This window comes from Chanos chanos, chromosome 7 (genome assembly GCF_902362185.1).
Source record: "Chanos chanos chromosome 7, fChaCha1.1, whole genome shotgun sequence".
Taxonomy (NCBI): domain Eukaryota; kingdom Metazoa; phylum Chordata; class Actinopteri; order Gonorynchiformes; family Chanidae; genus Chanos; species Chanos chanos.
The window spans coordinates 41,966,106-41,977,584 of record NC_044501.1 but is presented as its reverse complement, the minus strand read 5'-3'; the positions used below and the strand labels follow the sequence as shown (position 1 = coordinate 41,977,584).

Sequence of the window (11,479 nt, the reverse complement as noted above, 5' to 3'; positions counted from 1 at the left end):
CACCTCTGTTAAAGAGAAACTCACCACACACTGTAATTTTTTTAGTTTATCGGGCACTTGTTTACTCGTAAAGTATTTTGTTTGCAAAACTGATAATTCCTCATTAATTATCTTGCTTAACATATTGATAATTAATCAGTCATTAAGTATCAGTTTGACCTTTAATAGCATAATGCTTTGTCTCAGTTTAATAGTTGAAACTGAGAAGCTGTAAACTGCTCTGTTAATGTGGACACAGAGCTGATCTCTGGGGGATGGACTACAGTTACTCCATGTTGGGAACATCTCCAGGTGACCTGGTGGATCCAGATTCAATACAGAACAGGAGAAGACACCTACATCCTGTCGTATTGACGGTACAGACTAACAAACTACAGATAGACAGATAGGCCTCACTATCTTAAGTATACTGGAATGCAACAACTTTACATGTATGCAGTGGTGTACGGGCTAAAGGGCATAGCGAGAAAATCCCGCTGGGCCACCACATCGCTGGGCCAGTGGACCGTCATAAATTCCATAACGTTTTTGCCGGCCCTGTCTGTCTCTTTACCGATACTCTCTTTGTACCGGTCATTCGGGGTGCACATAAGAGCGTGCTGGGCTTACTGGCCCATCTCAACCAAGTTAGTTAATACAGCTCCCTATTTGATCAACAGCTCCCTATCTACTGGCACGGTTCCTTCTGCCCTGAAGAGAGCACGGTTCAAGCCACTGCTCAAAAAGCCCACTCTAGACCTTGCTGATGTCAGTAGCTACCGTCCAGTCTCTCTCCTACCGTTTCTCTCCAAAACCTTGGAACGTGCAGTTCCAACTCTCTCCATATCTTCTGCAGTACAATCTCCTGGATCAGAATCAATCCGGATTCAAAGCCGGCCACTCCACCGAGAAGGCCCTCCTTGCTGTCACGGAGGAGCTCCACCTGGCCAGAGCGAAGTCTCTCAGCTCTGTCCTCATACTCCTAGACCTCTCCGCAGCATTCGACACGGTCAACCACCAGATCCTCCTCTCATCCCTTTCTGGGCTGGGCTTCGCGGGTTCTGCACTCGCATGGTTCAAGTCCTATCTGTCTGACTGTTCCTACCAGGTCTCTTGGGGGGAATCGGTCTCCTCCACCCGCCCTTTACTCACAGGAGTCCCACAAGGTTCTGTACTTGGTCCACTCCTCTTCTCTCTCTACACCAGATCACTCGGTCAAGTTATCTCCACCCATGGCCTCTCTTACCACTGCTAAGCTGATGAAACACAGCTGTTCTTCTCCTTCCCCTCCTCTGACTCCCAGGTTCAACCTCGCATCGCAGCCTGCTTAGCCGACATTGCCTCATGGATGTCTGCTAACCATCTCAAACTCAACCCAGAGAAAACGGAGCTCCTGTTTTTTCCTGCTAAGAACTCCCCAGCGATCGACACTGCAATCACCATCGAGGGATCTGTGGTGTTCCCCACCACAGCAGCCAAAAACCACGGCGTAACCCTGGACAACCAGCTGACCTACTCCGATCACATCGCGGCAGTCACTCGATCCTGCAGATTCTCCCTATACAACATCAGGAGAATCCGTCCATTCCTAACACAACAGGCGACCCAGCTCCTGGTCCAAGCGCTTGTCATCTCCCGCCTGGACTACTGCAACGTCCTACTGGCTGGCTTGCCGGCCTGCGCCATCAGGCCGCTCCAGCTCATGCAGAACACCGCTGCACGCCTGGTATTCAACCTCCCTAAACACTCTCACGTCACTCCACTGTTTACTGCACTCCACTGGCTTCCGGTAGCAGCCCGCATCCAGTTCAAGACACTGGTGCTGGCCTACCAGGCCACTAGAGGCTCTGCCCCTTCATAAATTCAGGCTCTTATAACTCCATACACCCCAACTAGGACACTCCGCTCTATGACCTCTGGACAACTGACGGTCCCCTCACTTCGGGAACCCGGCAGCCGCTCCTCCCGACCACGCCTCTTCTCCGCCATTACCCCGAGGTGGTGGAACAACCTCCCCCATGCAGTCAAGACTGCGGAATCTCTTACCATCTTCCGCAAGAAACTGTAAACCCACCTCTTTAGAACCCACCTGTCCCCCAATGCCTAACCTCCCTTTCCTAAAAAAAAAAAAAAAAAAAAAAAAAAAAAAAAAAACCCTTTGTCTTGTATCTGCGTTTGCCATAGTATTCCAGGGGTGCAATATGAAGGGGCAATTTTACGCTCGGTCTTATTGTGATCCCTGCTCACAAGGTATTAGAAATCTAACTCTGACTGATGCACTGATTGTAAGTCGCTTTAGTAAAAAGCGTCTGCCAAATAACTAAATTGTAAATTGTAATACATGTTAACATTCTAGACTAATGCAAAAGTAGCGCGCAGCAGTGAGATGGCCAATGAAAGTAATGGACAAGAGAATGTGAAAAGGTAAAGGAGAAGCTGAAAAATAGAGAAGAAAGGAAGCAGGTATTAGAGGCACAGGCTTCAAAATGCAATAAAAAAGAAAAAAAAAAAATTGACGTACTGTTTGGGCATCAGCACCCTCAAGTGGCCAGCAATGCTATTTTTAAGGAGCAGACTGAAGTAGTAAGATGAACGTTAAATTATAGGTCAAGCTACATGTTTGGTTACAACTGTTGTAACTTGTGGTTAAAAACGACCCCACCGATATGCAGCAAAGTTGATTTTCCAGTGTTGAGCAAAACTGTTAAATATAGAGTTGAAATGACAGAGTAAAAACATGATTTAACACTAAAGGAGTCAGTGGCAAAAGAGAGTTGGTGTAATTGAGATGTGTTGGAGATTCAATTTGTACAACAGAGTTACGAAACCGGTGTCACTTAGTCACTTTTATTTATACAGCACATTTAAAAACAACAGGAGTTGGCCCAAAGTGCTTTTCCAGTTGAGGCAGAATAATTATCAATATGCGTGGATAAAAGGAATAAATAGAACATATAAAATAAAATAGAAGAGAAGAGAGAACATATAAAATAAAATAAAATAAAATAAAATAAAATAAATTGAGATAAAAGCACAAGATCAGAAAGAAATGCCAGATAGAAAACAAAAACAAAGATAAAGCTAAGATAAAGATAAAGCTAATATAAAACAGATGATATCAAAATCAAAGTGGTAAAAATAAGCAGTTGAAGAAACTGAAGTAAAATCAAAAACAGATCAGAACACAGTGTAGGACAATAAAGAATTAATTAATTCAAAAATAAACCTTAAAAATAAATTAAGAGTGGACTTGACAAAACCTTTGGGGCAACCTCAGACTGAACTGAAAGAAACAGAAAAAAGGTGATATTTAATCTAGATTTCAAATTGTCAGTGGTAGAGCACTGACCCAGGGAAATCTCCACCACATCCTGTGTGGCTGCAAAACTGCCTTGACCCAGGTTCCACATAGTGGTAGAGCACGACTTGTCGTGAGATGGGAAACTATTCCAGAGCCTTGGGGCAGCAACAGAAAAGCCCGGTCGCCTTTGGTTTTGAGGCGTGAGTGGGGGACAGAGAGAAGTTGTAGTGACCTAAGAGATCTAGGGACAGAATATGGAATCAGCAGATCGGTGATGTATTGTGCAGCTAATCCATTAAGACACACACACACTGTGAGTAGTGAGTAGTGTGAGTAGTTTGCTTTGTATAGTTCATGTTTTTGTAAACTGTTTTTGAACACTTTCAGCTCTTTTATCATTTCAGTTCAAAATTCCTATAAGAGCCTATCAAGATGGCCAGAAGCTTTCAAGGCCAGTGGACAAGGTGGGAAGGCATTCTACCAATGACAATGGGATGTAGTGACCTGCTGAAAATCCCTCAGGCAAGACTGAGTTTTTTTAATCAGAGCCACGTATGACTCCCATCCTAGCCCAGCCAATCTGCCAGGATGGTTCAGCTCAGAAGAGAACTGTGGCCTGTGCGAAATGGCCCAGGGAAATCTCCACCACATCCTGTGTGGCTGTAAAACTGCCTTGACCCAGGTTCCACATAGTGGAAACACCTGACTGTCGAAATCCAGCTGCTGGGAGCGGCAGGGACACGTCCCTGACTGCTGCCTAACCATCCTGTTCTGGGATTAAAGGGTTGAAACATCAGTGAAGGATGGGTCCCAGTCGAAGACCCTGCATCTGGTACTCGGACACCGGAGGTGGTGCCACAGGCAGAAATGACTCGCACCTTTCAACACCAACCTGTCACCCAACTAATTTACCAAATCTGCCTATTTATGAACTAGTGATCATTTGAGAAAGGGCACATGATTACACATCCGGAGAAGCCAAAAGAGAGATCTGAGAACATGTTTTTAAAATTCTAAAACCTTTATTCCCACTTTCGACGGTATCTTCAAGACCATGGACTGCGCCCATAGATTCACTGTTTTCAATTATCATGACGTATGTTCCTGAATGATGAATGATTCACAGATTCACTGTTTTCAGTGACCATATCTTATACTTGAGAATGATGAATGATTCACAGGACAGGGACAAAGCTTCATTAAACTGAATGACCTAATGACCTAGTTACATCTATGATATCTGGAATTTGTGTCTCAGTCCATAATAAACCAATGTCACCTTGCAATTTCAAGAGTCTCCCAAAACCCACACTCACACTCACGAATTTAAAAAGAACAGATTCTTACACTCTCTCATTTTTGAGTCTCCTCCTCTTGTGTCAAGGGGCCCTGTCATTCTGTCTTCACGATACAGTAATGTGTACATGTAAAAATCTCTCTGATGATAATGACTGTCTTCAGTGTCAAAATAAGTCATGAAAACTTGACCCAGTAATGATATTTACAGTGTTTACACAAGACACAAAAGCTACTGTCCAGTTAAAAGGTAACTCCATGAGTAAAGCTGACAGCTCTTCTTATGATTAATGTGTCTCCAATTACACTGAAATGTATAGTCTAACACATTGTAATCAGTGAAGAGTTTATATCACTTATAAAGATATACTCCCTCTAGTGGACAAATACAGGGTTCCCCATTATACATCACTGTTAGTATAGATGAGGGTAAATTATGAAATGGTGAAGCACTGCAATTTCAAGAGCCACAATAATGTAGGAGACAATTAATATTACATAGGATTATTGTACTTTCCACAATTCTCTAGGACCGATGTCCAACTGACGTTATCAGAGATGATGTCATTTGTGTAATGTCTCCCTCTGCTGGATTTAGACTGAAGTTCAGTTGGGCCTCAGATCCCTTAAGAGTCCTAACCTAGTTGTAAATGAGGATCCTGTCATTAGACATATGACACACTAGATACATCACATAGACATTATGAGATTGCAACCAGGTTGTATTTGAATGTCTTTTGTCAGAGGAAAAGGGAGAGACTAATGTTGTTAATTATTGTCTCGGTTATGACTTGATACAGAGAAACTCATCTGTGAGCACTGGGTGTTTTGTGTAAGAGTTTGACTTCCACAGAGACATGTTAGGTTTATATACTTTATATTAATCTGCCTCTTAGAGAAGCTGAAAAAAAAGAAGAAAATCAAATGACTTTTCTTGTTGAGCACATAAGGTGGACTGGATCCCTTAGACATACAGTGGAGAAATCCCCTGGTAACACTGGACCTAAAATAGGCCTCTAAGTAACAAACCAGACTAACTCAGTCAATAGCAAAAGCGAATTTATTTGATGTAAAGACATGAAGAACAGTCAGCAGCAAATACCAGTGAAGGCATGTGAGAGCAGCAGTGCACCTCTAATTAAAACCTGTATATTTCTGTTATTCACAGAAGATAAAGTGACACTGAAGTTAACCATAGTACAACCTGTAAGCATTCAGACTGTTGCATGTTCATGTTTCAGATCAAACCAAACGGTCATTAGATGAAGAGACTCATAGGGCTCCCTCCTCAAATATTAAAGTGTGTTATGGAACGTTCCAGAAAGATGTTTAGAATGAGACTATAAACACAAATCCTGATGGAAGTGCAGTGATACCAGAAACTCAAAATTGTGTCTCAAAAAAGTATATTGCATCCAGTGTCATTGGGGAAAGCTGCTCAGAGAGGAATAAATGTAGTGACATCATGATAGTGAAATGAATCGTTTATTTTTACACTTAAAACAGAAGATGGCAATTACATAAAAGTGAATTACAGCATTTACCATTACATTCTGAAAGAGGAGTAAAATGAATAGGTCTGCAAATGTTACAGTATGAGAATGAGGCTGGATACAGATGGAGGTGAGGTGGGGGTGGTAAAAGAGAAAAAGTAACTGAAAGCAGGTGGAGAGAATAAAGTTAACAGGGCTAAACCAACAGAACTCAGGAATGAACCAAGGGAGAAACAGGGAGTAAATCAAGACACTGGACTGAACCAAAAACCAAGTAAACAGACTACAACCAAAACTGACCACTGGGGGCTAACAAGAACACTAAGAGACAGGGTGTGACAGTAAAACAGCAAAACCTGATCTAAACAGCTCCATGCTTCAGGAATGATTATATGTATGTGCATTATATGTATTATATGTAACAACATTTTTTATGAATTTATCATTTAAATCAGTTAATGAGTAAATCACTCTTTTTCTTTTAATCAGGTAAATTATAATAAGTAATAAAAAAAAAAAAAAGAAAAAAAAAACAGGTTTGACGTGAAATTAATTGTATGACTCTGTTAAATACATTTATATTTATCAAAAATTGACAGATATTGATCTTTGGAAGCATCTGTGTGACCACATACATGTTTTAAAACACATAGATACAAACTGAAATACATAACAATAAATTAATGTTGCTAAGAAAATTATACTTACACTGTTCTATGCTTGTCATTTTTTTATCTCACAAAAATGCAATGAACTAAACTTAGCAAAGTATGTGTGTATGAAAAATTTCTTTAAAGGAAAAACAGATGCATCGCCTGAGAGGTCTATCAAAAAGAACAAACAATATGTATTAACTGTATTTATTCTAAAAAAAAAAAAGAAAAAAATTAAACGGCAAAGTCGCAAACTTCTCAGAGTCTTTCCCTGTCATCTTTTACATTGTGCTGAGAAATGACTCTATACTTCTTGCATGATCATATAGAGAAAATCACATTGTAAATCTTATAATTGACAGATTATGTTTCTTTGACTGCATATTGTCTCTTGTCTTCATGAGACTGAGCTGTAAAACAAACACAAAAACAAGGTGAATTAATCATTTGAACTCCAAAACTATGAACCTTTGCTTTACATTGTAATGTTCTTCCCTCTTTTTCAGCATTCATCTTTTATCAGTGTGTTATAAGAGACACAGATCATTCATTTAGAGTGTGAAATTAAAAATGAGACCTTCTGTAGTGAGAGACTGCTCACCTCCAGCCCTCCAGCATTTAACCCCGATCACAATGGTCACCAGCAGATATGGAGAAACAACCAGTAGAGAACAGAGCAGTCTGGGGAGAGAGTGGGAGGCTTCTGGACCTGAAAGTGAACATGCACACACACACACACACACACACACACATACGCACACACACAAAGACAGAGAGAGAGAGAGAGAGAGAGAGAGAGAGAGAGAGAGAGAGAGAGAAAGAGAGAGATTCACACATTCTGTGGGAAAAGTGATGATTCAATAGTTTTCATCTTGAGTTCTTTTTCACCCAATAAGTGCAGAGTTCAGAGATCCCCATAGTCATTCAGAGTGTACAGATGTTTTACAGATGTTCTTGCCGTTCAGAAACGAAGTTTGTTAGAGATAATATAAGAATTTGATTGGCTGAAGAGACCAGTCACTGGATTCCTCAAACATCAGTAATGATCAAAATGTTAACATCAAAACCAGCACAAGAATGACTCTGCTTAGCCAGGAGTTAGGACCATATTAAAAATTATTATTATACGGCTTTGTTGAATACTCGATTCTGATTGGTCAATTACGGCATTCTACAGTTTGTTATTTCTGACTGTTATTCCGCCACTATGAATAACAGACCATTGCTATGGATTTTATTTTTTTATTCATTTTTTTTTTTCTCATTTAGCGTAAGCAATAAAATCATCTTTAAACCAATACTTTTTGTCAAATTATTGATTTCTTTAATAAGTAGCAGTGTAATAAGAAGACTGTCCTGCAAAACCCTGTTAGGGTTTATTTTGCAATAATGACCGGCTCCTTGTGCATTATCCCCTACTTATCTCACCCCTGACAGTGACAGTGACAGTGATCCAGCTCTTTGGTGACTCTCCTCTCTCTGGGTGTTTACACCAATACAGACCCTCATCTGACTTTGAGACAGTAGGGATGGTCATCTCTCCTGTAGTCTGATTCTGGAGGACTAATCCATCTTTATAGAAATCAGCTCTGATGTCTGAGGAGTCATGTCGATATCTACAGTGCAGAGTCAAAGTATCTCCCTCAGTAACAGGATGGACAGGACTCTCCAGGATCACATCACCATCTATAGAACAGAACACAGTTATAAATGGCATGGAGAATACAATCATACCTGTAACTTGAGTCCTTGATCTAAATATTAAAAATATATTAGCTTTCATGCAGTTATTATATGTGGAACAGTGAATTGATGTTTAGTGTGTATCAGGAAATATTAGGTTTCGTTCTCAAATTTAAACCATGTATCACAACACTATACATAAATGTATTCATATAAGACACAAAGAAATATTTTTCTACAAAGAGATTGAATAATATCTCAAAGAGACATATGTATGGGATGTGACTGTTGAGACTCTCACTGGTCACTGTAATGTTGAGAGGATTACTGTTCCCTCCAGAGTCAGACTGGCACCAGTACACTCCACTGTCTGATGACTGGAGGGAGCTGATGCTACATGTAGATCCTGTTACTGATCCCCAGTCTGATGAACAGTCTGACACCTCTCCATTATCTGTGTATCGTCTGACTGTCCATCCAGTAGAGTTACTCTGTACCTCACAGCTCAGTGAGAGAGAGTCAGATGTAAAGCGTTGAGTTGTGTTGGGACTGATGATCAGAGAGGCTGGAGGAGACATGACTGAGACACAGAGAAACATATGTTCAGACAAGTTCTCTGTGAGGTACAGATAAAAGGCATAAATTCAAAGGTGAATCGGAAAGAATTGTCATTTATCTTACCAGTGACCCACAGTGGCTGTGTTGTGCTGTACTCTGAGTAATAGACTGGGTTTCCTCTCTGTGCTCTGCACACATAAACTCCTGTGTGTTTAAGAGCAGCAGGGCTGAGAGTGTAGGAGCTTCCAACTCCTCTGCTACTGTCTGAGAGGAGTTCTACAGAGTTAGAATGAACCCTGGGTAACCCATCTGTGTAGGGAATGACTCTGTACCAGAGGAATGTCCAGCCTGTAGAGGAGTCTTTAACCTCACAGCTCAGAGTCACTGAGTCTCCTTCAGTCAACCATATATTTGGAGAAACACTCACAACTGACTGGGCTTTGCCTGTTAGAGTAGAGAAAATCTTTTTTCAGTATTTGCCACAGTCATTGAATTGACCAGCATCATCCTCAGTTATCACCCTCTGACCTCTTTTCTTGTTTTCCCGTGTCTAAGAACATGGCCTTGAATGTCCTCTAAATTTTAACATTGTTAAATCAACCATAACAATTTCTGGTGTGTGACTTTTCTCTTGTTTGTCACTCCTGTTTAAGAACATGTCTCTGAGTCTCCTCTAAATTCACACACTCACCTGATGACACAGTCAGTGTTACAGCATCACTCATCTCTGAGTTCTGTGAGTCTCTTTTGAGTTTTCCTCTACAGGTGTATTCACCACTGTGGGACTCATTAACAGGACTGATTGTGTATTCCTGATCTTTACTGACAGGACTGAGTGAAGAACTCTTCTTATACCAGCTGTATTCCCAGTCAGTGTCTCTCTCTCCCTGTATTTGACATCTGAGAGTGACAGTCTCTCCTCTGAATGTCTGTTTATCAGGCTGCAGGATCACAACAGCCTTTGGACTCTCTGTAGAATAAAACACATACCACACTAATGTACAGCACACAAATATAAAACAAACACCGAACAGAGAGTGACACATCTAAACTCTATAGAGCATACAAGGCTTAAATTCAACTCCATAACAATCATGACAACATAACTGAGCGTAAAAACTAACCTGCTAACATTTACCCAGACTGCATCACTGTATTGTGTGTAGTAGACTGGGTTTCCTCTTCCAGCTCTGCACCAGTACTGTCCTCCATCAGAGTCTGTAACAGAACTGATTGTGTAGGAGTCTTTATCAGTGTGTGTCAGTTCTGAAGAGTCCTGTGTGTGTCTGTACCAGTAAAACACCCATCCTATGAACTGGTCTAGTTCACAGATCAGATTAACTGTGTTTCCTCTCAGTACTGCTCCTTTAAGACTGGAGGTGAGTTGAGGTTTTGGTTTTGATCCTGTAGGAGAATAATGAATAATTCAGACTCTACACTGTCAGAAATATAATTTTGTCCTTTAAGTTTGAATCACATTAATCACTCACTTCTAACAATCAGAGAAACAGAGTTACTCCTTTGTGAGCATATGGAACTGTCATTAATCTCTCCCTGACACCAGTACTGATTCTGGTCAGTTATAGCAGCTGCTCTGATGGTGAATGGTTCTCCAGTTATAGTTTAACCATTAGACTGAGACACTGTAGTCTGAGTGCTGCCTTTATACCACTTATATCTCCAGTTCCTCCCAGACTCTATCACACACTTCAGACTGACTGTCTCTCCAGTGTGCACAGGGCTCTCTGGTCCTACAGATAGTGTAGCTGTCGGCAATGCTGGAGATATAAACACCAAGAAAGAATGTTTCTCATGCTGTCCTAGTTTTCATGTGTTTAAATTAACATAAGTGTGGCTTTGGGTTGTGCTTTAGTTCAGAGAAAGGAATTATTTTCATGGTTTTGGATAAATGATAAAATGTGTTAAAGGCAGAAAAATCAATCAGTCAGAGGAACCAGTCACAACAGTGAAATGCTGTCCTGTGAATTTTTTATTTAAATTCATCAAAGTATCCTCAAAATATGTTGTTCAGTTTACTGATGAGATGTAATGCACCATTTCTAAAATGTCCACTTCAGAAAAGAGTCTGAACAAAACTCACCTCTCACAGTGACTGGCATATTTTTGCAGCCATTTAATGATGACGAATCTTAATAATGTAGCAATGAATATTAACAGACTCACCTGACACTGTCACAGTTACAGAATCACTCATCTCTGAGATTTGATGGTCAATTTTTCGCATTCCTCTGCAAGTGTATTCACCACTGTCATTCTCAGTTTTACCCAACAAATATTCATGATTCTCATTATATTCATGTGTGATCCTGACACCGTCCTTATAAAACCCATAATACCACTGACTGACTCCTTCCCCATGTATGTCACATCTGAGAGTGACAGTCTCTCCAATGAAGATCTCACTGTCATCAGACTCCAGTGTTAGAACAGGTCTTGGGTTGTCTGTTTAACACAAACACACATCTCACTGAATGAAAAGGATGAACTTATGCTTG

At 40.7% G+C, this 11,479-nt stretch overlaps 1 protein-coding gene across 1 annotated transcript; it reads right to left on the bottom strand.

Annotated features, from left to right (window-relative positions):
* Nucleotides 1-7,085: 7,085 nt before the first annotated feature.
* Nucleotides 7,086-11,083, bottom strand: LOC115816397 (low affinity immunoglobulin gamma Fc region receptor III-like). The gene is made up of 7 exons (XM_030779353.1): nt 11,065-11,083; nt 10,683-10,741; nt 9,649-9,922; nt 8,707-8,985; nt 8,142-8,408; nt 7,324-7,425; nt 7,086-7,132 (listed from the first exon to the last, which is right to left on the bottom strand). The coding sequence occupies exons 1-7, from the start codon at nt 11,081-11,083 to the stop codon at nt 7,086-7,088; spliced, it is 1,047 nt and encodes a 348-aa protein (XP_030635213.1).
* Between the last annotated feature and the right edge of the window lie 396 nt (nt 11,084-11,479).

Excerpts from the sequence above, each read along its gene's own strand:
- LOC115816397 (XM_030779353.1), bottom strand. Across the intron at positions 8,409-8,706 it reads TCTCAACATTACAGTGACCA|ATGGTGATGTGATCCTGGAG; the intron begins GTGAGAGTCTCA and ends TCTGTTCTATAG. Across the intron at positions 7,133-7,323 it reads TAAATGCTGGAGGGCTGGAG|CTCAGTCTCATGAAGACAAG; the intron begins GTGAGCAGTCTC and ends TTTGTTTTACAG.